At 50.8% G+C, this 22,692-nt stretch overlaps 1 protein-coding gene across 1 annotated transcript in view; it reads left to right on the top strand.

Annotated features, from left to right (window-relative positions):
- The first annotated feature begins 8,026 nt into the window (after positions 1-8,026).
- LOC143696058 (uncharacterized) overlaps positions 8,027-22,692 on the top strand; it is a 137,503-nt gene continuing 122,837 nt past the window's right edge. The window contains exon 1 of the mRNA XM_077191264.1: positions 8,027-8,799. Within this exon, the coding sequence (XP_077047379.1) occupies positions 8,034-8,799 (766 nt within the window). The 5' untranslated portion in view covers positions 8,027-8,033. The remainder of the gene's footprint in view (positions 8,800-22,692) is intronic.

Here is a 22,692-nt window from a genome sequence, read left to right as displayed (position 1 = left end):
GGACCATACTGGGAGCGAGCGGGAGCCACCGGTGAGGCGGCGGCGGAGCTGGGAGGCGGCCGCAGCGCAGGTGGGAGCCGCGCTGGGTTGTGCGGGGGCTCGGGGCTCGCTGCGGGCCTCGGGGGCGGCAGGGGGCTCGGGCGGGTTCCTTGTGCCGTGTCCGGCCCGTGGTGCCGCTGCCGTGAGGGCGCTGCGGGAGCGGCTGCCCGCGGTCTCCTTGCGGCCGCTGCCTCGGCAGGAGCCGCTGCCGGAGCAGCGCTGGCTCGGCCCGGTTCCTGTGGCTGGCACAGGGGCGGCTGCCCCGTGCCCGGGGCTGTGCGGGGAAATTCACGTGGCCGGAGGTTTCTGTGCCCCGAGGAGACAGAGGAGTCCTGTACAAGTGACTTTATTGCTGAGCAGAGGGAGAGGCCGTGGCGCATTTGCCGTGCGCTCGCTGCCATTGTTGTAGTTCGCAGCCTCCTTTTTATCCTCATTTTCCCGGCTCATCTCCCTCTCCCTTTGCCCACTGGCTGAGGTACTTGGAAGGTTCAGACCTCCCGATCTGCCAACTGCACGTCCTCGTTAATGTGCACCCCCACTTTTGTAGAACAGCCGATATTCACGGCTCTGTTAAGTCTTTTTTGTTCTCCACGTTCAGGAATTTAGCGGGACTTTCTGCGAGCAGCAGTCCATGTTAATTAATAACATTTATTGAAGCTGGTGGTTTCGCCCGTTACTTCCTTATCTACAAGTCCCTGGCCCCTCGCTCAGCTGCTGAATGAGCTGCACTCTCAAGGTGTGGAGCATGGTAAAAAGGTGAGAGGTGCTGTAGCACATCAGAGCAGAAGCAGCATTCGTTTAACCCATGGTCTGCCAGGGAACCACAAAACCGTGTCCCATTCCCATCCTTTCCACGTTTGGACTGGTACATGAGCTGCTTTTTTGTTTCCTTTGTTATCTGTTTCACCACTTTTGCTTTGTCTCTATTTGCCAAGACCAGTTGGAGTCATTTGATTTTCCACAAACTCCTCTTTTCTCTGCTAACAGATGATCTGATCCCATCCCATGGTGAAATGTTGTGTTCCTCATTTCAGTGGATTGCTCAGCAGGAAGGTCAGGAGCTGGAGCTGTCTGGTTGGTTATTCCGAGGCCAGCTTGTAATCTAATGGTGCCATTGCAATGAGAAATGGGTTCTGTGGCTCCTGATATGAATTGGTTTGGGTTCCCACGGGCTGGTCCATGGTGTTGTAGGATTTGTTCTGCTGGCCGTTCATCTTCTCCCCATCTTTGGCCGCTCTCTCCAGCCAGGGCTGCATCAATTGACCATTTGTCTCTAATTAAATCATCAAATACTTGGATTCCCAACTGATTTCCCGGAACTTGTGGTAGCAAGAACATCTCAGTGCTCTAATCCACCCTATATAACATAGACAGTGACAGCACCGTTGGAGTGGGCAGAGGGATGATTCCCCCCCATTTATTTATAGTGAAGTTTTCCCAACATTCTCCATTTGCTGTTTCCCTGTGCAGCTTCACCCGTTTCTGTTGCAGGGTCAGATATCCTCACCCCGGGCTCTGCCTTGAGCTGTGCAAATTCCATCAGTGCAAGCAGGCAGAGCTCGGGGTGAGGGGCAGGGGGAACCAGCCCAATTCCTGCCCCAGGCAAGAGACCCAGGTACATTGGCCAGGCTTTGCCCGGCAGGGTTCATTTGCATTCCTAAAGCTCCTCTCCTGGCTGACTAGAACCAAAGCTTCTCTTCCAGGGCTGCCATCTGGTGAGTCACATGTGGCCCCCCGGAATCTGCTTTTTTTAAAAAAAGTATTAACTATTTAAGAGTTAAAAGTATCACGGTTAAAGCTCTTCAATTTTGCAAAATGCAACATAAAGGCGAACATGGAAAAACCCAGACCAAAAATTGATTCTCACCCTTCTGTCCCAAACCTACCTGACAATATAAAGTAGGACTATTATAAAAAATGTTTCTCATGTTGTAATCTTATCACTGAAACTGTAGGGAAAACAAAAACTCTCCAAGAATCTCTTTAGTGTGAGAGAGTCAAGGCATTACTTGGTTCTGGCCAGGATGTGCAACAGAAATACTTTCATCCACACATAGCCCGGCTGTGCAGAAAAAATCATTCCATGACATGTCAGTTTTACTCGATTTTTCCTAAACTTTACCTAGTCTGAACCAATCTAAATCCACTGCTTTAATGTTCATTGCTTCCAAGTCGTGTAAGTTTTTAGTGTTTGGTTTCCTATTAGACTCGGATTTCTTCCCCTCTGCTGTGAATTCCGCCCACACTCCTGGATTTCCTTCTCAGCCTTTTCCAGACCAGGTGTCTCCAGCTGTGCGGGGGCAGTGTCTGGGGTAGCTGTTGGTTGCTGTTTGCTGCGGGGCGTTGATGTTTTGTTGCTGGTCCTTATCTCTGTGGGTGTCTTTTGGGCTATTCCCAGTCTGTTCGGATGTTAAACTCGTCTCCATTGAGTGGTGGAGATGAGTTTAACATCGGAACAGACTGGGAACCCCTTAAATAAAACCTTTAAAATTTCTTTCCCAAAGGCAAACCTTTGAGTAGAGAAACCTTTCTGAGCAGAGAAATAAGATTTAAAAGAAGCAGGATGGGTACATTTTGCAGCAATGCAGTCGCAGGCAGCCCAGAGTGTGGGTGTGAGTGAGCCCCAGGGTGGAATTGTGCCGTGGTGCTCCCCAGCAGCTGTGGCAGTGCAGGCCCAGCCAGCGCTGGAGCTGCAGCAGTGGCAGCGAGGCTTGGCCGCAGTGGCTGGAGGTGCCAGGGGAGGGTGGCCAGGATTCCCGAGGGTTTGAGCAGAGGATCTGTGGGCAGGCCCAGGGGCTTGGCCCGCTGTGGAGCCCTGGCTGCTGCTGCGTTGCCTTCAGGGCAGGCTCAGGGCGGCTCCCATGGTCCTGCTGCAGGCGGGAAGTGCAAATCTCCGGGGCTTCAGAGCCCCTGAGGCCAGGCTGAGGGGTCCCCCCGTGCTCAGCTGTGCTGGCGGCTGTTTCTGGCCTCAGGGACACTTGGCGTGGGCCCCTTGGCCACCAGTGGTGCTGCTTTGCACTCCTTAGGCAGGAGCCGATGGCCTGGCTGGGTGTTGGCAACAGCAAAGTCCCAGGGCAGGCTCTGTGCCAGCCCAGCTTCCTGGGGGAGAGATTCCACAGGAGACAGGATCCTGGCTACAGCCTGCCTTAAATTTACATCCCTTATTTCCACCCTGCACTAGGTGGAGAATTGCCCAGGTAAGGAATTCCAGACATGAATTCCAAGGGAGATAATTGAATATCTGCCTTGGGTCTGGCTCTTTTTCTTGCCAAGGCCAATGGCAAAAGCTGTACCCATGGCATCTTGGTTTCCATCTCCGGCTTCCAAAGGTGTTTCTTTATTTCCCCATTCATTCTTTCTACCCAACCCCAGCTCTGGGCTTGCCAGGGGTTATGGAGGTCCCATTGTATTCCTAAAGCTGCCATAACCCCCTGAAGGGTCTTTCCTGTAAAATGAGTTCCCCATCTGAATCTATTGCTTCCACAATCCATTATCTTTGAATTATTTCTTTTAGAAATAGGTTAATAAGTGATCCAGTGATTGCTGAAGCAGTCAGAATTGCTTTTGCTCCCCTGTTAGGTGCCATGGTGTCAGCAGAAGATTTTGAAGCCTTCCTGCTCAGGGCATTTCAGTGCCAGGCTCTTACAAGCACCCACAGCTCCGCGGGTTGAGCTGAGCATGGGGCGGTGACCTGCGCTTTGTCTGATTCCCCCTCCTTAATAACAGCCTGTCTTGTAGCTCTTTTCCCTTCTGCTGCCCTTGCAGAGCCATCCACAAACACATTGTCTCCCTCAGGCCAGGGAATGTCCCATCAATCTCTCCCAGCCTGGCTCGGGAGCTCTGTCCCTTGAGTGCAGTCCTGGGTTCCTTGCCAGCCCCTCTCCAGGCTGTTCAAACAGGAGGCTGGGTTAAACCCTTGCCCTGTCCTCAGTTCTGAATCCTCCTGTGCCACTGAACAAGTTTCATACTGTAATCACCGAGCCCTGCTCATCCATTGAGAGGCTCTTTTGGTTGTCAAAGCTTTAACTTGATGCCAGACTTGAACTCTAGGAGATCCTCCTGTTGTCATCAGTTTTCAGGCCTCTGCTCCCATGGAAGCTGTGGCTGCACAATTCTGCAGACAATGAGGCTGCTCTCTGGCCACTGGGTTAAACATTTTAGCACAAGAATTCCTTTGGCAAGACCCTGTTTAACGTCCACCTATAATTCAAATTCTTTTTCCCTGTCTGGAAGGGCCAGGCCACTCGCCTCAGTTAATCTTAATTTTAACACTTGAAAATTCTGTGTTTCCTCCTTGTGTCCATCCATCCAGTTTGTTGACTGGCAAGATAAGAGTGTTGTAGGGAGACATCCTTGGCTCCAAAAGCCCTGCCTTTAACAGGGACTCAATACCAGGCTGTGAGCCCTTCCTTCCCTCTCTTGGAACAGGGTAGTGCTTGTCCTGGTTGCTTTAATTTGTAGAGGCTCCATATCTAATTTTCTGTATTTCCCTGGGGCTGCCCACACTTCTGGGTTCACTTCAGCATAGGCCTTGTCAGACTTTTGACACAGAGGTACAACAGAACTAGCCTCTGTGTCCCTTTTTACAGTATTAAAATCCAGCTCTCAAACTCCTTCCTAGTTAATTACAATCACAGGAGGAAGAAAAAGAAATTCATTTATTTCAAACCTATCCCCCACAGCTTCTAATAGTGGTTGAACAAATCATACCTGCTCATCTTTCCCACTCATTCCCTTAAAAATTAAAATATTCCTTTACTATTTTCCCCTTTAGGTCTAAGATTCAGAGCAGATTGAGAGGCCCCTGTGTCCATCAGGAAATGCCTCCTCTCAATGCAGACCCACCTGAATGTTCTCAAGGGCTCCAGTGTGGAGGGTCCCTGGTGTGATGGGAGCTGTGCCAGCCCTGCCAATCCATGTCCATCACGGGCTGGACTTGCTGGTCCTGAGGGTGCTGCTGTCTCTGCTTGCAGTGTCCTTGTGCCCTGCAGCCGGAGCCCTGATTCCTTGCCAGGGGCTGTTTGGGTGGGCTGTGCCCTGCCGAGGAGGGCAATGCCTCTGCTGGGTGCTTGTGGCCGAGCCGTGCCCTGGGTGCTGGGGCCCCCTTGGGCCCTGGGGCTGATCCCTCAGGGGCTGTAGGAGCTCTGCCCTGGCCTTTGCCTTCAGCTTGGCCTTTTGCTGCTCCCTTCTTGCATTCACCTGCTGGGCCTTTGTGCCCAAGTGCTGCAGGGCCTTCTTCTGCCCCTCCTGCAGCCCCCCTCAGTGCCTGTGGGTGCTTGTCTTGCTTTACAAGACAGGCGTCTGCTTGGGAAGGCAGAAAAAGCCTCTCTTGGAATGGAGAATGCAAAGCCCCTCCCTCTTAATTTTTAGGATAGTGAAATCAAGGGGCTCTCAGGCAAAGATATGGGATTAGGAATAACGGTTCTTTACTAGTGTGTATAATATAATAATAGTAGTGTGTATAAACAGCTCCGGCAGTGACAACAAACAGAGCCCGGAGCCGGTCCCGGCCTTTCGGCCGCGGCGCTTTCCCCTTGGGTGCAGTTCCGGTCACGGCCGGCAGGGGCGCCGGTGGCTCCCGCGGGGCGGGGCAGCGCATCCCTGCCATGGGAACCTCTCTTAACGGCAATAGAGCAATCCCTTCATCTAACTCTTTCACTTTTTTACCTTCTGTAGCCTTTCTCCCGTGTTTTGAGAAAGAATTTGGAGAGGGCTGCCTTTTAACTGAGCTCCTAGTGTTTCGATAAGGTGCTTCCTGTAGAGAGAGGGATTTTCCCTGAACAGCAGGAGCTGTGGTTACCAAGGGGACGTAACTCAGAGCAGGAGGGGTCAGGGGAGGATATCCCGCCGAGGCTCGGTCGGAGTGTGGGCAGGGTCTGCTGCCGGAATCGCCAGAGGGGGATCTTCCCGTGGATGCCGAGCCGGAGCGTGGGCAGCCCCCACATGGCTTATGGCGGCTGATCCGGCAGCTCCCGGCAGAGAAAAGGCAGGTGGGAGACCCCGGCAGCAGCAGCGGCGCTGCCCAGCGCAGCTGGCACGGGCAGGGCAGCCGGGGATGGGATGGCTGGGACCCGCCCTCGGTGCGGTCGGCGCGGTGACCTCGGCCCACGCGGCAGGACAGAGCAACCCCATCTTCCCCAGCATGGCCGGCAGAGCGGCCGCGGGCCGGGCAGTGGGGCCAGGGCACACAAATTCACCGCCAGCGCCGGGGCAGGTGGAGCTGCCCTGGGCAGTGAGCCCGCACCTGGGATGGAAACCGGGGCAGGCGGAGCTGAGGCGGGCAGCGAGCCGGGACCCGGGACAGGCGCCTCGGCCGCCAACGGAGGGGGCAAGAGCTGCAGAGGATCCCACTCTCTTTCTGACTTTTCCTCTTGTTCCCCTCCCTTTCATTTCCCCTTTTTATTTTCTTGGTTTTTTCCTCGGGTGTTTCTGATACTTCAAAGATTTTTATTCTCCTAAAATCTCCTGTCTAACATATGGCATATTCTCTTTCTTCTAGATTAAATGGGTTTTTTTCCAAATAAATCCAGAACCTAACAAATCTAAACTTCTGCTTGGATATTTTGAAATGGTCGACGAGCTAACTCATGACCTCCTAATGTTGTTTTTCTCATCACCTTTTTATTTATCCTTTGGCAAATTAAGCATCTTTCAGTGACTTGCTTTGCTACACCAAAAATCCCAGTGCACCCAAAATTCCTTAAAAAATGATCACACAAAGCTTGAGTACGCCAGTGGGGTTTCTGATGCACGTCTTCTAATCTTTTCCTAGTAAGCACATTTTATTAAGTAATTGTCTTCCATGTAGAAGTTTCTATTTCCCTGATTTATCTTGTTAATTTCCTATCTTGTTTAATTCTTTTTTCTCGGCTTCGCTAAACTTTGGAATTTCCAGTTTTTCCTCGTTTGGAGTTAATATTAAAGAAACTCTTTCAGCTCCATTTCCTGCTGCATCCTTAGCTTTGTGATCTGCCCCCAGTTTGCCCAGTTTGCCTCTCCTTTGGCCCGGGCCGGGTTCCCCCCGCCCGCAGCGGCTGGGAGCAGCCGAGAGCCCCGCGCTGCCCATGCCGACCTGGCCCGGCTCCATGGCCGCTGCTGCCGCGGGCTGCGAGGGCTGCGGGAACGGGGCACCGAGGGTGTGGCTGCTGCTGGGGGAGGAGGAGGAGGGAGGGAAGGGCAGGGATGGAGGGAGAGGAGGAGGCGGGTAAGGGGGGAGGAGGAAATGGAGGAGGGATGGAAGAGGCGGGATGGAAGAGGAGACGGAGGTGGGGATAAGACAGGGGAGGAGGAGGAGGGGGGATGGAAGAGGAGGAGCGGGAGGAGAAAGAGCAGTGAAGGAGGCGGGGTTAGGGGGAGGAGGAGAGGGAGGTGGAGATAGGACAGAGGAGGAGCGGGAGGAAGAGGAAGAGGAGGGACAAGGGCGGATCAAGGCTGAGCTGCGGGAGCCACGCGGTCTCGATCCCTGCCTGAATTCGCAGCCCCCACCTGTGGGATCATCGCCCCCCCCATGGCTCCGGTGAGCGGGGAGGGGGAGCCCGGCCCGGATATCCCGGGGGGTCCCTGGGTTGGGTTTTTGGGGGGATGTTTGGAGAATGGAGAAGTCCAAAGCTGAGCGGAAAAGGCCCCTCGGGGGGACATCGGGGGGTGGCGGTGGCGGCTGCCGGCAGAGGCAGCCTGGAGGAGCAGAGCCCTGTGTGCCCCAGGAGGCCAAAGTGGGGAGGCCAGAGAGGGGGGAGCGCCGCCATTGGCGGGAGCCTCAAGAGCCTGGAGAGGGGCAGGGGGGACTCCTTGGAGCCGCTGCAGCGCAGGGCAGAGAATGAGGGGAGAAGGGAGCCCGGGAGCCCAAAGAGCCCCGGCATCCCGAAATGGGGAGAGCCAAGAGGGGGCAGTGCGTCCCCAGAGATGGCCTGGGGGGATCTCGTTGCCCTTGCCTGTGGCACGGAGGCAAATCCCATGCTGTCCTTGTCCTTCCTCGCCCAGAGCAGGAGCTGAGCATGGAGAGCAGGGAGGACAAATGCCCGCGGCAGAACCTGGTGGCAGAGGCCGTTTTGAGCGGCTCCACGGCGCAGGAAGCCAACGGGGAGGAAAAGGCCCGGAGCTGCCACACGAGGAGGGGCTGCAAACGCAGATGGCGGGGATGTGAGGGGGAAAGAGGCAGCCTGGGCCGGGAAGGCGGCCGGAGATGGAGCCAGAGCTCGGAGCTGGTGCTCCATGAGCAGCTCCATGATGGGGAGAAGCCCCACATGTGCATGGAGTGTGGGAAGAGCTTCAGGTGGAACTGCCGCCTGATCGTGCACGAGAGGATCCACACTGGGGAACGGCCCTATGAGTGTGGGGAGTGTGGGAAGAGCTTCAGCCAGAGCTCCAACCTGATCAGCCACCAGAGGACCCACACTGGGGAGAGGCCCTATGAGTGCTCCAAGTGTGGGAAGAGGTTTCAGACCAGGTCCCATCTTCTCCTACACTATCAGAGTCACACAGAGGAGAGGCCCTTCCAATGCCCCGACTGTGGGAAGGGATTCAAGCGTAACTCCACCCTCGTCACCCATCGGCGCATCCACACTGGGGAGAGGCCCTACGAGTGTGATAAATGCAGGAAGAGGTTTCAGACCAGCTCTGATCTCCTCCGGCACTATTGGATTCACACAGATGAGAGGCCATTCCAATGCCCCGACTGTGGGAAGGGATTCAAGTACAACTCCCACCTCGTCCTTCACCAGCGCATCCACACTGGGGAGAGGCCCTACGAGTGTCCCCAGTGTGGGAAGAGCTTCTCCTGCAGCTCTCACTTGACCCGACACCAACGGAGGCACCGGTAAGGGAAGCCCTGCGAGTGCCCCGAGTGCAGGAAGAGCTTCGTGCGCTGCTGCAGCTCCATCCCCCACTGGAGGAGGCACTTTGGGCATAGCCCTGGTCACTCACATTCCCTGTGATCCATGTTGGGAACACTCCTGGCTGCTTGTCCTTTGGTTTGGCCTGAATTTTTTTCTCTTCTCCATCTCTCTGTCCTCCAAAAGTCCGGAGGGATGGAACAGTCACCTCAAAACCACTCAAATCCCACTGAAAATAACTGAATTTTAACCCCAAAGGGCTCAATTCCACCTCAGATTGCTTGTTCCTTCCTCAAAAAACTCAATCCCAGGCCAAACTCACTCCATTCCACAGCTGTCAAGTTGAGATGGAGTTGGAAGGAGATTGGGAGAAGTGGGATCCCTTTTTGGAGAGGTGGGATGGGGATTGTGTGGGCCTGGGTGTGTGGGATGTATTTGATAGCAAATAAAACTTTCAGAGTTACAGATTTCTGTCCTGTTCATTTTCAGTCAGTTCTGTTTGCCGAGTGCCACCTTCTCAGCTGATTCAATTCCTATAAAAATCCCATTTTTAAATCATCTAACCCAAACAATCCAAAAACCAATATCCAAATAAAACCACCTGCACACAATTAATGTTTTAAAAATAATTTTAATTTTTCAAGAGTACTTAAGGGTGTTTTAAAAGTTTAATTGTTTGGTTGAAATGTCTGAGAAATTGTAGTGGTGTTTGGTTTTGTGTTTAGTATATTTGTAATATGAATTGTTTAACTAAGATGTGTTAGATTGCATGGTAGTTTCTTTAGATAATTTTATCTAAAGTACATTAGTCATCGAGTTAAAATTTTCAAAAGGTATTTCCTGATATATAATTTGTTTATTTATATGCATTGGTAATATTATAATAATAGTTATTGTTGGTTTGAGTTGAATCATTGTTGGAGTTGAATCATTGTAAAGAAGAGTTGAGATTTTTATATTTTATTTTTATTATAATTTATTTAATTTCAATTATTATTTCTTTGTTTATAGTTTTATTGCAATTTGTTGAGGGGATAGGAAGGAAGTTCAAGGGCAGGAAGATTTTTTCCTGGCTGGGAACTGGAATTCCAGACCCAGGGAGTGTGTGCAGGACCCCACAGACTGGGATCAAAGATGGGCTGGGATCAAATATGGGCTGGGATCAAATACGGACTGGGATCACATGGATGGGGATCCTGTGGATCAGAACCCTCCAGACCAGGATAGCCTGAAGTGGGGTCAAATATGGACTGGGACTGTATGGACTGGGATCCCAGGGACTGGGACCATATGGATCAGGACCACACAGACTGGGATCGAATATGGGCTGGGACTGTTTTTTAAAGTAACTTTGTTCTATAGTTTTTATTTCTGTTGGTAATTAAGCTCAGTGAAATAGCTGCTTGTGTTAAACTGCCTGCTTGGATGGGATAACATCCAATGCACACGGGATGAGGACACCTGTACAGATCTGCCAACTATCAGCACTCCCCGTCTGAAGGCAGAGTGCACCAAGGCCCAAAACCTGGAGGTGATAAAGAGAATGGACTAAAACCACAGCCAAGGAATCTGCATGCTCTAAAAAGGCAGATCCAGGGCAGAGCCATGCTAAACAGTTCTTGGAAGATGTAAACTGGGTGCATCTTGGCACTCAGCCAGGAGCACCCTGTTACCTTCAGGGATCCCCTGAAATACCTTTCCCCTTACATCAGCCTGGTGCATATTCATAGAGCCTCATGCACAGCAGCTGGGAAGGGTTTAACACTTTACTGGGTATATTAGCGTTCAGAAACACATAATCACCAGAATGATTATATGCAGGTGCTTTTATTGAAGAGCTCTGGGTGTCAGGGGTACCAACCCAAATCTGACTCTGACATGGGTTTGGGATGAACATGTTTTTATATTCTATCGTTACATAACTTTCATGTTAATGATTAAACTTATATTGTTCTATTGTATACATAGATTTCAGCCAAGCATGGGCTCCTCATGGCCCCCCTCAAACTTCTAACATACTTTCTCATGATTCTTCTTATGATTAAACAATAATTATATTTAATTACTAAACAATCATCACATCTAACAATTGTATCATTTATCATGTTCTGCTTACGCAGGTGCGATTTCACATGATCTGGCAAGCACAAAGCCTAACATTTTCAGAGTCTATTTTTGACATTTTTCCAGGGCCCCACTATCATTCTCCCCCCTTGGAAAGCATTTTCACTTCACTATAGGTGTAAATGTTTTCACTTGATACAGTCCTTTATTTATCAATTTATTCTTGACGTTCTTCAAGTCCATGGTTGATGTAAACGTTGTCGTGGATGCTGTCACGCACTGGAGAACCAGAAGATGGTGGGCTCCACTCCACTTTTCTTTCAGCGGTTCTTCGTTCCAGTTCTTGATGTACACCTCGTCTCCTGGATGTATGTTATGAACTGGGTTCTCGAGAGTCAGCGGTCTATTCCACACGAGGATGCTCCGGAGCCGAGCTAAAGTTTTCCCGAGAGACAGAACATAATTATCCACTTCCTGCTTTCCTGTGACGTGCACATTAGGGTTAGGCTCAGGAGATTCATATGGTTTCCCATGCAATATCTCATAAGGACTGACTGACATCCCACTCCTAGGCTTTATCCAAATCCTCAACAGTGCTATTGGCAAAGCCTGGGGCCACTGCAATTTGGCTTCTTGGCATATTTTACTGATTTGCCTCTCAAGTGTCTGATTCATCCTCTCTACCTGTCCACTCGACTGGGGTCTCCATGGTGTGTGGAGGTCCCAAGTTATCCCCAGCAATCTACTTACCTCTCTTACTACTGTAGCTATGAAATGGGGCCCCCTATCTGATGATAGCCTAGGGGCACCCTGAACCTGGGAATAATCTCCTGTAGTAACCACTTTACTGTTTCCTTTGCTTGGTTGGTGCGACAGGGAAGGGCTTCTGGCCACCCAGAGAATGTGTCAACCCCCACTAACAGGTATTTGTATCCTCGAGTTCTTGGCAAGTCTACAAAATCTACCTGCCAATAGTCTCCTGGCTCTATTCCTATCCGAATTCTTCCTAGCTGTGCTTGTCATCTAGCCACTGGGTTGTTTTTCAAGCAGATATCACATTCTGACATTACTGATTTTGCATTGTTAACATCCGTACCAAAATTTAACTCTGCTTTAGCAATTTTACCAATGCCTTTGCTCCCCAGTGACATTCGTTATGTTTAATTTGTAGAACTTCTCTCATTATCAAGGGGGTACCACTATCTGTCCTTGAGCAGTCACGTACCATCCCTCTGAATTCTTTTGTGCATTTAGCAAACGTGCCAGTCTCTCATCTTCTACTGAATATTTTGGTTCTGGAGGCAAATTGAATTGGGATACATTAAGCTTTAAAGGTATCAATGCCATTGTTGTTTGCACCTCTCGAGCAACCTGTCAGGCTGCCCAGTCTGCCTTTCGATTTCCCTCACAGATTTTGGAGTTTCCTGATTGCTGTGCTTTGCAGTGTATGATTGCCACTTGTTCAGGTTTTTGTACTGCCTTTATCAATTGCAGGACTGCATCCTGATGTTTAATGTGCATACCCAGAGAAGGACAATAGTCCCCTTTCTTTCCACAGTGCTCCGTGTACATGCACCACTCCAAAAGCATATTTTGAGTCAGTCCAGATATTTACCTTTTTCCCTTCACTTAATTCTAGGGCCCTGGTTAAAGCAACCAGTTCTGCCTTCTGGGCAGATGTATTTGGTGGTAATGCCTTTGCCTCCACTGCTGTACTGACTGTTGTTACCGCATACCCAGCGTATCTGGTTCCGTTTTCCACGAAGCTGCTCCCATCTGTAAACAGCTCCCACTCTGGCTGCTCTAGTGGGACGTCTTTCAGGTCTTCTCTTGCTGAGTAGGTGTACTCTATTACCTCCACACAGTCATGCTCTAATGGGCCTTCTTCAGTTGTGGTACCTAGGAACAAAGCTGGATTCAAAAGGTTGGTTGTTTTTAATGTGACATCATCCTGCTCAGTCAGGACTCCCTGGAATTTCATCATCCTGCTTGGCGATAGCCAATGGCCCCCTTCTGCTCTAAGACAGTGGTTACCATGTGTGGTACATTGACATCTATGTGCCTTCCCATCGTGAGCTTCCTGGCTTCTTGTATCAGCATCACAGTGGCTGCGACTGCCCGCAGACATGGAGGCCACCCGGCACTTATGCTGTCAAGTTGTTTGGAAAAGTAGCCCACCGGCCTTTTCCAGCTTCCCAGACCTTGGGTCAGGACTCCTAGTGCTAGGCGCAGCCTTTCATGGACAAACAGCTGAAAATCTTTAGACAGATCAGGTAAGCCTAATGCTGGAGCAGTTGTCAGTGCTTCCTTTAATTTTAGGAAGGCTTCTTTCTGTGGCTTGCCCCAGGTGAATGGCTGCATCTTCTGAGCTTCACACAGGGGTTTCACAATCAGTCCATAGTCCATGATCCACAGGCAACACCATCCTGCCATCCCGAGGAAGACTCGCAGCTCATGTAGATTCTGGGGCTCTGGAATAGCACAAATAGCTTGGATACGGTTAGTGCCTAGTTTTCATTGCCCTTGTGAAATTTCACATCCCAGGTAGATCACAGTCTGTTGGGCAATTTGTGCCTTTCCTCTGGATACTTTATAACCTCCCATTCCCAGGGAATTTAAAATCACAATGGTTACCTTTATACAGGTTGCTTTTCTTCTGTAGCTATTAGTATATCATCAACATACTGCAACAACAGGTATTGGTCTCATGGTACTTGCCCACTCTCGGTCCAAATCTCCAGCTCCTTTGCCAGTTGGTTTCCGAATAGGGTCGGCGAGTTCTTATATCGTGTCCAGGTGAGCTGGGCCTTTCTCCCACTCCCTGGGTTTTCCCACTCAGGCAAACAGTTTCCTACTTTCTTTGTCAAGGGGGATGCAGAAAAAGGCATCTTTTAAATCAATTACCGTAAACCATTTATATATCTCTTTTATGGATGTTAGCAATGTGTAGGGATTTGTTACCACTGGATAAATGTCCTTTGTTATTTTATTTATTGCTCTCAAATCCTGCACTAATCTATATTCACCATTTGGCTTCTTTATTGGAAATATTGGTGTATTAAATTCTGATTCACATTCTTCTAGAATTTGGTATTTCAAGAACTTATCAATAATCATTACTTATTCCTTGCCATGCTTCTGGTTTTATGGGATAGTGTTTGACTTGTACAGCCCTCGCCCCTTCTTTTAACTCTACATGCACTGGTTGTGCCAATTTAGATTTCCCTGGTATATCTGTCTCCCATACAGAGGGAATCACTGCATCTTCTACCTCCCTAGGGGTAGAGGGAATAGGTTTTTCTTTGATCATTAAAATCTGTCCCATCTTTGATTCAGATATTTTTATTATAAGCTCCCCATTTTCAAAGGTTATTACCGCATCAAGTTTCGCTAGCAAATCTCTCCCTAAAAGCGGAATTGGACATTCAGGTACGTATAGGAATTTGTGTGTTATAACTTTGTTCCCAAAACACAAATCCAGGGATTGCAAGAATGGCCGTTTTTCCTCTTTCCCTGTAGCGCCGACTATTGTTGTTTCCTTGTCCCCAATTTGTCCTTGCAAATCATTCAATACCGAGTAAGTAGCTCCTGTATCTATTAGAAATTTGACCTCTTTATGTCCTAATTGTATATTTATAACAGGTTCCTGATCTTGTTCTACTGGCTCTATGTCTAGTCAGCTGGTATACTCCCCCAAAACCATCCCCTTGGTAACCTGCTGGCACTGATTGCCCTGGTGAAACTGGTTGTTCAAGTCTGGACATTGTCTTTTCCTGCTGAACTTCATGTAGTTTAGACCAATTTATAGTTTTGGGCACAGCATTCTGAACTCCTATTTGGATCCACTCTTGATATTTCCGTAGTCTTCCCATATTGTAAAATAAATTAGGGTCCCAATTTGGATCCTCAATTGGGAAATTCTCATCTAAATTCCCTGTTACGAGTCTGTTTCTGATGTCCTCTCTTACCCTTTCTTTGGCTGCCTTAAGTACCATCTGTTTCTCAGTAGAATCCATCAAGGTATCTAATATTAATATATTAGATATATTAATATACTATATATAAATATATATTAAATATATTAATATAATATGATATTATATATATATAATTGTATGTCATCCCAGTCAGGATTTTGAGGTTTTTATAACCATTTTTAATACTCATGCCATTTTATCAGGATTTTCTCTATGAATTCTGGCTGATTGTTTCCAAATAACTAAATCTGCAGGAGAGAAAGGCGCTTTTATAAATACTGGCCCTTCCACTCCTACACTTTGTCACAAGGGGGGCAATTACATTCCGTTTTTGTCTGCCTATGTCTTTTCTATCCATAACTGGGGCAAGGTTAGACCAACTCCTGGTTCTGGGGGCTACCCCATCGTTGATTCTCTCTCTCTCCTTTCTACCACAGTTAGGTTTTGCTCATCTTCCGAGGAAGAGGGATCAGGTGACGATGGGAGAGGAGAATAAAGAGGGAAGGGTGTACTAGACGAGACAGGTTCAGGACTAGGTGGGGTAGGAGCAGGCAGTGGGATAGGGACAGATGGAACAGGTGGGATAGGGTTAGGTTCTCTTGTTCCTATTGGAGCTACCTGTAAATCAATATCTGTATAATTTTCCCTACTCAGGCTTTCTTTCAACGCCAAGTGTTCTAAACAACGTTCCTCACAAACCCCACACTTATTGCTTGCAGATGTTTTAACCATCATTAATTCACATTCATCCTGCCATTCTGGCTTTCCCCGTAAATAGAAAAACAAATCAACATACGGAACCTCATCCCATTTTCCTTCTTGTTTACAAAATGACATTAACTGCGAAATAGTGTTCTATTGCAGAGTCCCGTATTTTGGCCATTTTTCACCATTCTCCCAGGCATATTCTGGCCACCATGTATTACAATAATCAATCAACTTAGCTTTACGTAATTCTTCCCCAAAATTCCCCTGTTTCCAATGTGCTAATAAGCACCCCAAAGGAGAACTTTGCGGGATAGAGGTGTTGCCGCCCAAAATCCCTTTAAGTTTCTCCCTTCCAAATATACCACAAATTGCCGAACCCGCAACGCTCTCGCGATTGTCTTATGGAACGGCGCCTGGGCTTGTACCAGCAGGAATTCCTTTAGCCCAACCAAGCGTAGCTTTCGCTGCGTCTCATTGGCAGGCACCCAAACCAAAGTAAAAAGCACCTTACCTTTCTCCCGGGGACGTGGCGAGCGGCAGAAGCGGTCGCGGCCGATCGAGCTCCCCGAGAATCCCTCGGTGCCGGCTGGAGCGCGGTCGAGTCGCGAAACTCGCTCAGCAGCACCCGCAGGGTCCCATCCGGGGTCGCCAAAATGTTAGCGTTCAGAAACACATAATCACAGAAGCGATTATATGCGGTGCTTTTTATTCAAGAGCTCTGGGAATTGGGGTAGTTTCCACCCAAATCTGATTCCGACCATACATTCGAGGTGAACATGTTTTATCCTCTATCATTACATAACTTTCATGTAATTATTAAACTTATATTGTTCTATTGTATACACAGATTTCAGCTAAACATAGCCCCCTTTAAATTTCCAACATAGTTTCTCACAATTCTTCTTATGGTTATGTAATAATTCTATTTAACTACTAAACAATCACCACATCTAACAATTATATCTTTTATCATACTGCTTACGCAGGTGCAGTGACCTGAGAAAACACAAAGCCCAATATTTTCAAAGACTATTTTTAACATTTTCCGGGGCTCCACTATCACTTTTATTTCTTGGGGGAAAAAACCCTCCATCTCAACCAGGCACTCATGGCCAAAACTGGGTGACTGCCTCTGGAATTCCTTATATCCAAGGATAGCTCCCAGACAAAAGCTGCCAGCACTGACAAGTCTGGCTGGCCTTGGCTTCCTGAGGGCTGGCCCTCATCTGCCTCTGAAACACCGGGACTGGGTGCTTTCCTTCCTTATGAAAAGAGCTCTTCTTCCTGTCCAGGCACCCACAGCCAAAACTGAGATTCCACCTCCAAAATGCCCAATGTTCAAGGAAAGCCCCTGGACAAAAGGTGCCAGGAGAGACAGGGCTGGCTGGCTTGGCCTGAGGGTGGCCACCTCTCATCTTCTTCCTAAACACTTGGACTTTGTGCTTTACTTTCCTATGGGCAAAACCACCCATCTTGACCATGGCCAAAACTGGGATTCCCCCTCCAAAACTCCGTACATCCAAGGATTGCTCGCAGGTGAAAGCTGCCAGGACAGACAGGTCTGGCTGCCCTTGGCCTCCTGGGGGTGCCTCTCCCCTGCTGTCCAAACACTGGGGCTGGGTGCTTTCCTTCCTATGGAAAAGAACCGTCCTTCTTATCCATGCAGAAAGGGCTGAAATTGGGGTTCCACCTCCCAAATTCCCAATATCCAAGGGTTGCTTTCAGACAAAAGCTGCCAGGACAGAGAGGTCTGGCTGGCCTTGGCCTCTGATGGCCGCCTTTCATCTGCCCCTGAGACACCAGCGGTGTTCTGTGCTTTCCTTCCTATGGAAAAGAACCATCCTTCTCCTCCAGTGTCCAGGTCTGAAATTGGGATTCCACCTCTGAAATTCTGAAAATCCAAGGGTTGCTCCCAGGCAAAATCTGCCAGTACCGTCAAGGCTGGCTGGCCTGGGCCTCTGGTGGCTGCGCCTGCAACAGTGGGGCTGGGTTCTTTCCCTCCCATGGAGATCCCTGGGACACTGTGGGGACCTCATGGAACCAAGGGGATCATTGTGGCACCACTGGAGCCCATGGAACCAAGGGGATCATTGTGGCACCCCTGGAGCCCAGGGAACCAAGGGGATCATTGTGGCACCACTGGAGCCCAGGGAACCAAGGGGATCATTGTGGCACCACTGGAACCCATGGAACCAAGGGGCCATGGTGACCCAGAGGGGCTCCATGGACCCAGAGACCATTGTGGCTCTGTGGGGCCTGATGGAACCATGGAGACCATTCCAACCTTCAGGGCCTGGTGTCACCAAGGGGGCATTATGACACCTCAGGGCCCCATGGAAGCAAGGGACCATTGGGACACTGTGGGACCCCATGGAACCCAGGGAACATGGAACAGCTCTGGCTGGCTTGGCCTCCCAGGGGCCACCTGACAGCTCTGGCTGATCTTGGCATGTCAAGGGCTGCCTCTCATCAGCTCCTGGAGCACTGGGGCTCTCTGCTTTCCTTGCTATGGAAAAGAGCTGTCTGACTTTTCAGATGGTCATTGCCAAAACGGGTACTCTCCCTAAAATAATTCCTATTTGCAACGGTATCTCACAAAACAAAACCTGCCAGCTCTGGCTGGCCTTGGCCTCTGGTGGTCATCTCACATCTGCCCCTGAAACACTGGGGCTCTGTTCCTTCATTCCTATGGAAAAGAACCGGCCTTCTTGTCCAGGGACCATGGCCAAAATTAGAATTTGGCCTCCCAAATTCTGTATATCCAAGGATTGCTCCCAGACAAAAGTAGCCAGGACAGACAGGTCAGGCTGGCCCTGTCCTCTGGTGATTTCTTTAGACTCTGAGCCGAATGTTTTCATTTGGAAACACCTTGGAAAGGGCCCAGAGATGTCCCAAGGAGTGGGGGTTTGGAGGCCTTGGGCCCATGAGCACTGTATAGGGACAAAGGAGCTCTGTGCTCAGTGGGGTGGAGACTGAGGACAGTGGAGCAGAGCCATGAGAGTGTTTAAAGAGCGATTTCAGGGCTGGTGGATCCTTTTGACATAGTGGAAAACAGCCAGAGAGAGAAAGAATTAACGCCAAGGGCAGCTGGGGAGGCCCAGAGTGGCTGCAGGAGAAAGGAATTTCCCTGTCAGGGCAGGGCTGTGGTGCAGCACGTCCCCAGCAGGAGCCTGGAGCAGCCCCAGGCTCTGTGTGGGCAGGCAGGGGCAGGCAGGAGGCAGACCTGTCAGCAAAGGAAGGGCCCAGCCAGGTGGGGCAGCCGGGGGATGCCCAGAGCCTGCAGGGACAGAGGCCAGGGCAGGGACACCGTGGGACAGCCTGGGCTGCACAGGGCACAGGGATGGGCAGCAGCTGCAAGACAGCCCTGACAGAGCCAACCTGGGCAGCACTTTGGCCATGGCTGCTGGCCCTGGGCCTGAGCCAGGAGGGGACAAGTGACCCTTGCAGGCCTGGGGCCTCATTGCCTCCTTGTCCCTGCTCAGCAGCCTGGCAGGGGCCGCCCCACGCTCCTGCCCTTGGCATTGCCCATCCCCACATGCCAGGGCCCATCCCGGGAAGAGCCCTGAGCAAGGAGGGAGGGACAGGATCTGCCTGGCCAGGCCCTGGGGCTCAGGCCTTGGCCCTTTACATTCCTGAAACAAATCCAGGTTTGCTCAGCACCAGAGACACCTTTGCCTTGTTTGTCCCCAGCTGCCATCAGTGCCTCCAGTGTTCTGCTCTCCCTGGAACCCGGGGACACTTTGTCAGTTTTGTCCCTCACAGGGATCTCTTTAAAGTACAAGAAACTTCAGTATTTCAATCTGACTGTGAGCTCTTGAGAAGTCTTTGAGCCCACTCTGAGGGACTGGGTGTGATGCAAAGAGCAGCAAAGGCCCAGAGGGTGATTAAAGTCCTTGTGCTGTGTCTGTGCTGCTGAGCTGGGCCGGGCTCCTGGCCCAGAGGCAGCTCCTGGCAAGGGCAGCAGAGCTGCAGAGAGACAGCTCTGGCCAGGAGCAGCTCCTGTGCACAGCCCAGCAGGGCTGGGGCACTGCCAGGGCCCCTCAGGGACACGAGCAGGGCACAGACAGAGCTCACAGGGGCTCAGCACTGGCCGGGGCTGTGGGATGTCCCTGCGGGGGCTGTGTCACAGCAGCACCGCTGGGGCTGTGTCCCAGAGCCACAGAGCAGCTGGGATGGCAGCAAGGGGCTGTGTGACAGCACAGAGTGGGCTGTGTGACAGCACTGGGGGGCTGTGACAGCACAGAGCTAGCTGTGACATCACTGAAGGTGGCTCTGTGACATCACAATGTGGGTTGTGACACAGAGTCACAGAGCAGCTGTGTGATGTCACAGAGAAGGCTGTGACATCACAGGGTGACTGGGACACCACGAATCTGCTGTGTGACATCACATAGCAGCTGAATGACATCATATGGAGGTTGTGTGACCTAACAGAGTGATTGTGTGACATCACAGGGACAGTGTGACATCACAGGGGCAGTGTGACATCACAGGGACAGTGTGACATCACGGGGGCTGTGTGACATCACAGGGGCTGTGTGACATCATGGGGGCTGTGTGAGGTCCCTGGGGTGGTCACTCTGCCCCGGCCCCCTCACAGCTCCCCCCAGAGCAGTCCAACCCTGCTCGTGCACAGCAGGGTCCCCTGTCCCCCCGGGTCCCCCCGGGTCCTCCCGGCCCCGCAGGCTCCTCCAGAGGATGTTCCACGAGATCGACCCCAGAGCCTGACACAGGGACGGGGGGCCGGGGCCCTGGGGGTGGCACAGGGGGACAGGGACCCCCCAGCAGCGTCCCCGTGTCCCCCAGGGCCAGAGCCTGGGCCAGGGCTCCTTCACGCTGTTATAGATAAATATCATAATATTGGCTTTTTGCAAATATTAAAATGGATTTTATATGTGTGATGTTAAAATAACTTTGTTCTAAAGATGTAGTTTTTATTTCTGTTGTTAATTTAGCTTAGACATAGTAGAGAAATAACTGATAGAAGTGTGCTTGTGTTAAACTGCCTGCTTGGGTGGGATAACATCCAATGCACACGGGATGAGGACACCTGTACAGATCTGCCAACTCTCAGCACTCCCCGTCTGAAGGCAGAGTGCACCAAGGCCCAAGACCTGGAGGTGATAAAGAGAAGGAGCCAAAACCACAGCCAAGAAACACACATGCTCTGAAAAGGCAGACCCAAGGAGGGGCCATGTAAAATCATTCCTGGAATATGTAAAGTAGTTTATGGATATGCATGAGGGTCTATGAATATGCACCAGGCTGATGTAAGGGGAAAGGTATTTCAGGGGGTCCCCGAAGGTAACAGGGTGCTCCTGGCTGAGTGCCAAGATGCACCCGGCTGTAATAACCTTTGCTCCATGGTCCTGCTCTCCCATTGTCCTTTATTAAACTTTGTACATTTTCACAGGAGAGTGAACGTGTTTTTCACAAATGGAATCTCAAGGAAACAAGGGTCAGTTGTTAAGCCAAGGCTCTGCTTTGACCAAGTGGGGCCTCATGGGACACAGGTGCCACTGGGACATTGCCAGGTCTGGTAGGAACAAGGCTCCATTATTGCACAGTGTTACAGATGAGTAATGTCATAGTTGGGTCTCACAGTGAGGAGATAGATCCTATATGTGTGTTAAGATGTGTAGTGATGTTATTGTCATCTGTCCCCCATAGTCCTCTTTCCCCTGCCCTTGTAATGGCCTTGGTGGTTGGGGCATTTGGGGAGGGCAGGTTTGTCACTGGAAGGCAGGCATGGCAACACCTGCTCTCCAGTCAGGGTGCAAGAAAGCATTCTCCACCAATGGACGGCCACAAAGAGTTACCTGACAGACTTTGGGTGGGGCTAGGATTACCTGATGCAACACCAAAAGTCTAAAAGGAGGAGCAGCCAATTTGTGAAGGAGCCATGTGGCTGATAGCCATGGGGTGGGGAAGGGCTCCCAGTGCTGTGATTTCTCCTGTTTCAGTCCTTTGTTGTCATTTTTTCAAGGTTGAATCAACCTTAAAATTTTAAAAGTAGCGGTCATTTCTCACAGACAGCAAGGCCTCAGGACGCCCAGGAGAGCGGCGTGACTATGACATCTTGGGGAACCAAGTGTCACCTGCCAACACAACGGGGCCTCATGGAAGCCAGGGGCCACTTGGATATTGCCAGGGCAGGTGGAACTCAGTGTCCATTGTGACACAGCACAGCCTCGTGGAACTCAGCAGAGCATTGGGACAGCCTGGAATCTCATGGAGCCAAGGCTCTGCTTTGGCAAAGTGGGGCCCACAGGACACAGGTGCCACTGGGACATTGCCAGCTCTTGTGGAACCCAGTGTCCACTGTGACACAGCAGAACCTCATGGAAACATGGGGGCCACTGTGATGCAATGGAATCTCATGGAAGCAAGTGTCAGTTGTGAACGCAGCAGGGCCTCACAGAACCCAGGGGCAACGGGGACCGTGCTGTGGCTCGTGGGAGCAAGGGGCCATTGTGACCCAGCGGGGCCTCCTGGAACCCAGGAGAACATTGTGGGCCCATGGATCCTCATAGAAGCACGGCCCCATTGTGACAAAGTGCAGCATCACAATGGTCTCCTGGGTTCCATGAGTCCTCGCTGTGTTTAGAATTGACACTTGGTTCCCCAAGATTCCATGGCTCCATCCCTCTGCTCTCCTGTGATTTGAGGCTGTGCTGTGTCACAATGGACACTTGCTTCCTCCAAGGCTGGAGATGTCCCAGTGGCACTGGGCTTCCATGAGGCCGCGCTTTGTCACAATGGGGCCTTGCTTCCATGAGATTCCATTGTCCCACAATGGTCTCCTGGGTGCCACAAGGCCTGCCTTTGTCACAGTGGAACCTTGCTTGCACCAGCCCTGGCAATGTCCCAGTGGCACAGGGGTTCCATGAGACCCTGCCGTGTCACAATGGGCCCTTGGTTCCATCAGGTTCCATTGTGTCCCAGGGCTCTCCTAGGTCCCATGAGGCCTTGGTCTGCCACAGTGGTGTCTTGTTCCTACCAGGCCTGACAATGTCCCAGTGGCACCTGTGTCCCATGAGGCCCCACTTGATCAAAGCAGAGCCTTGCTCCCA

The sequence above is a fragment of the Agelaius phoeniceus genome, chromosome 28 (genome assembly GCF_051311805.1).
Source record: "Agelaius phoeniceus isolate bAgePho1 chromosome 28, bAgePho1.hap1, whole genome shotgun sequence".
Taxonomy (NCBI): domain Eukaryota; kingdom Metazoa; phylum Chordata; class Aves; order Passeriformes; family Icteridae; genus Agelaius; species Agelaius phoeniceus.
Note: the sequence above shows the minus strand (reverse complement) of the source record. Positions and strands in the feature narration are given on the sequence as shown.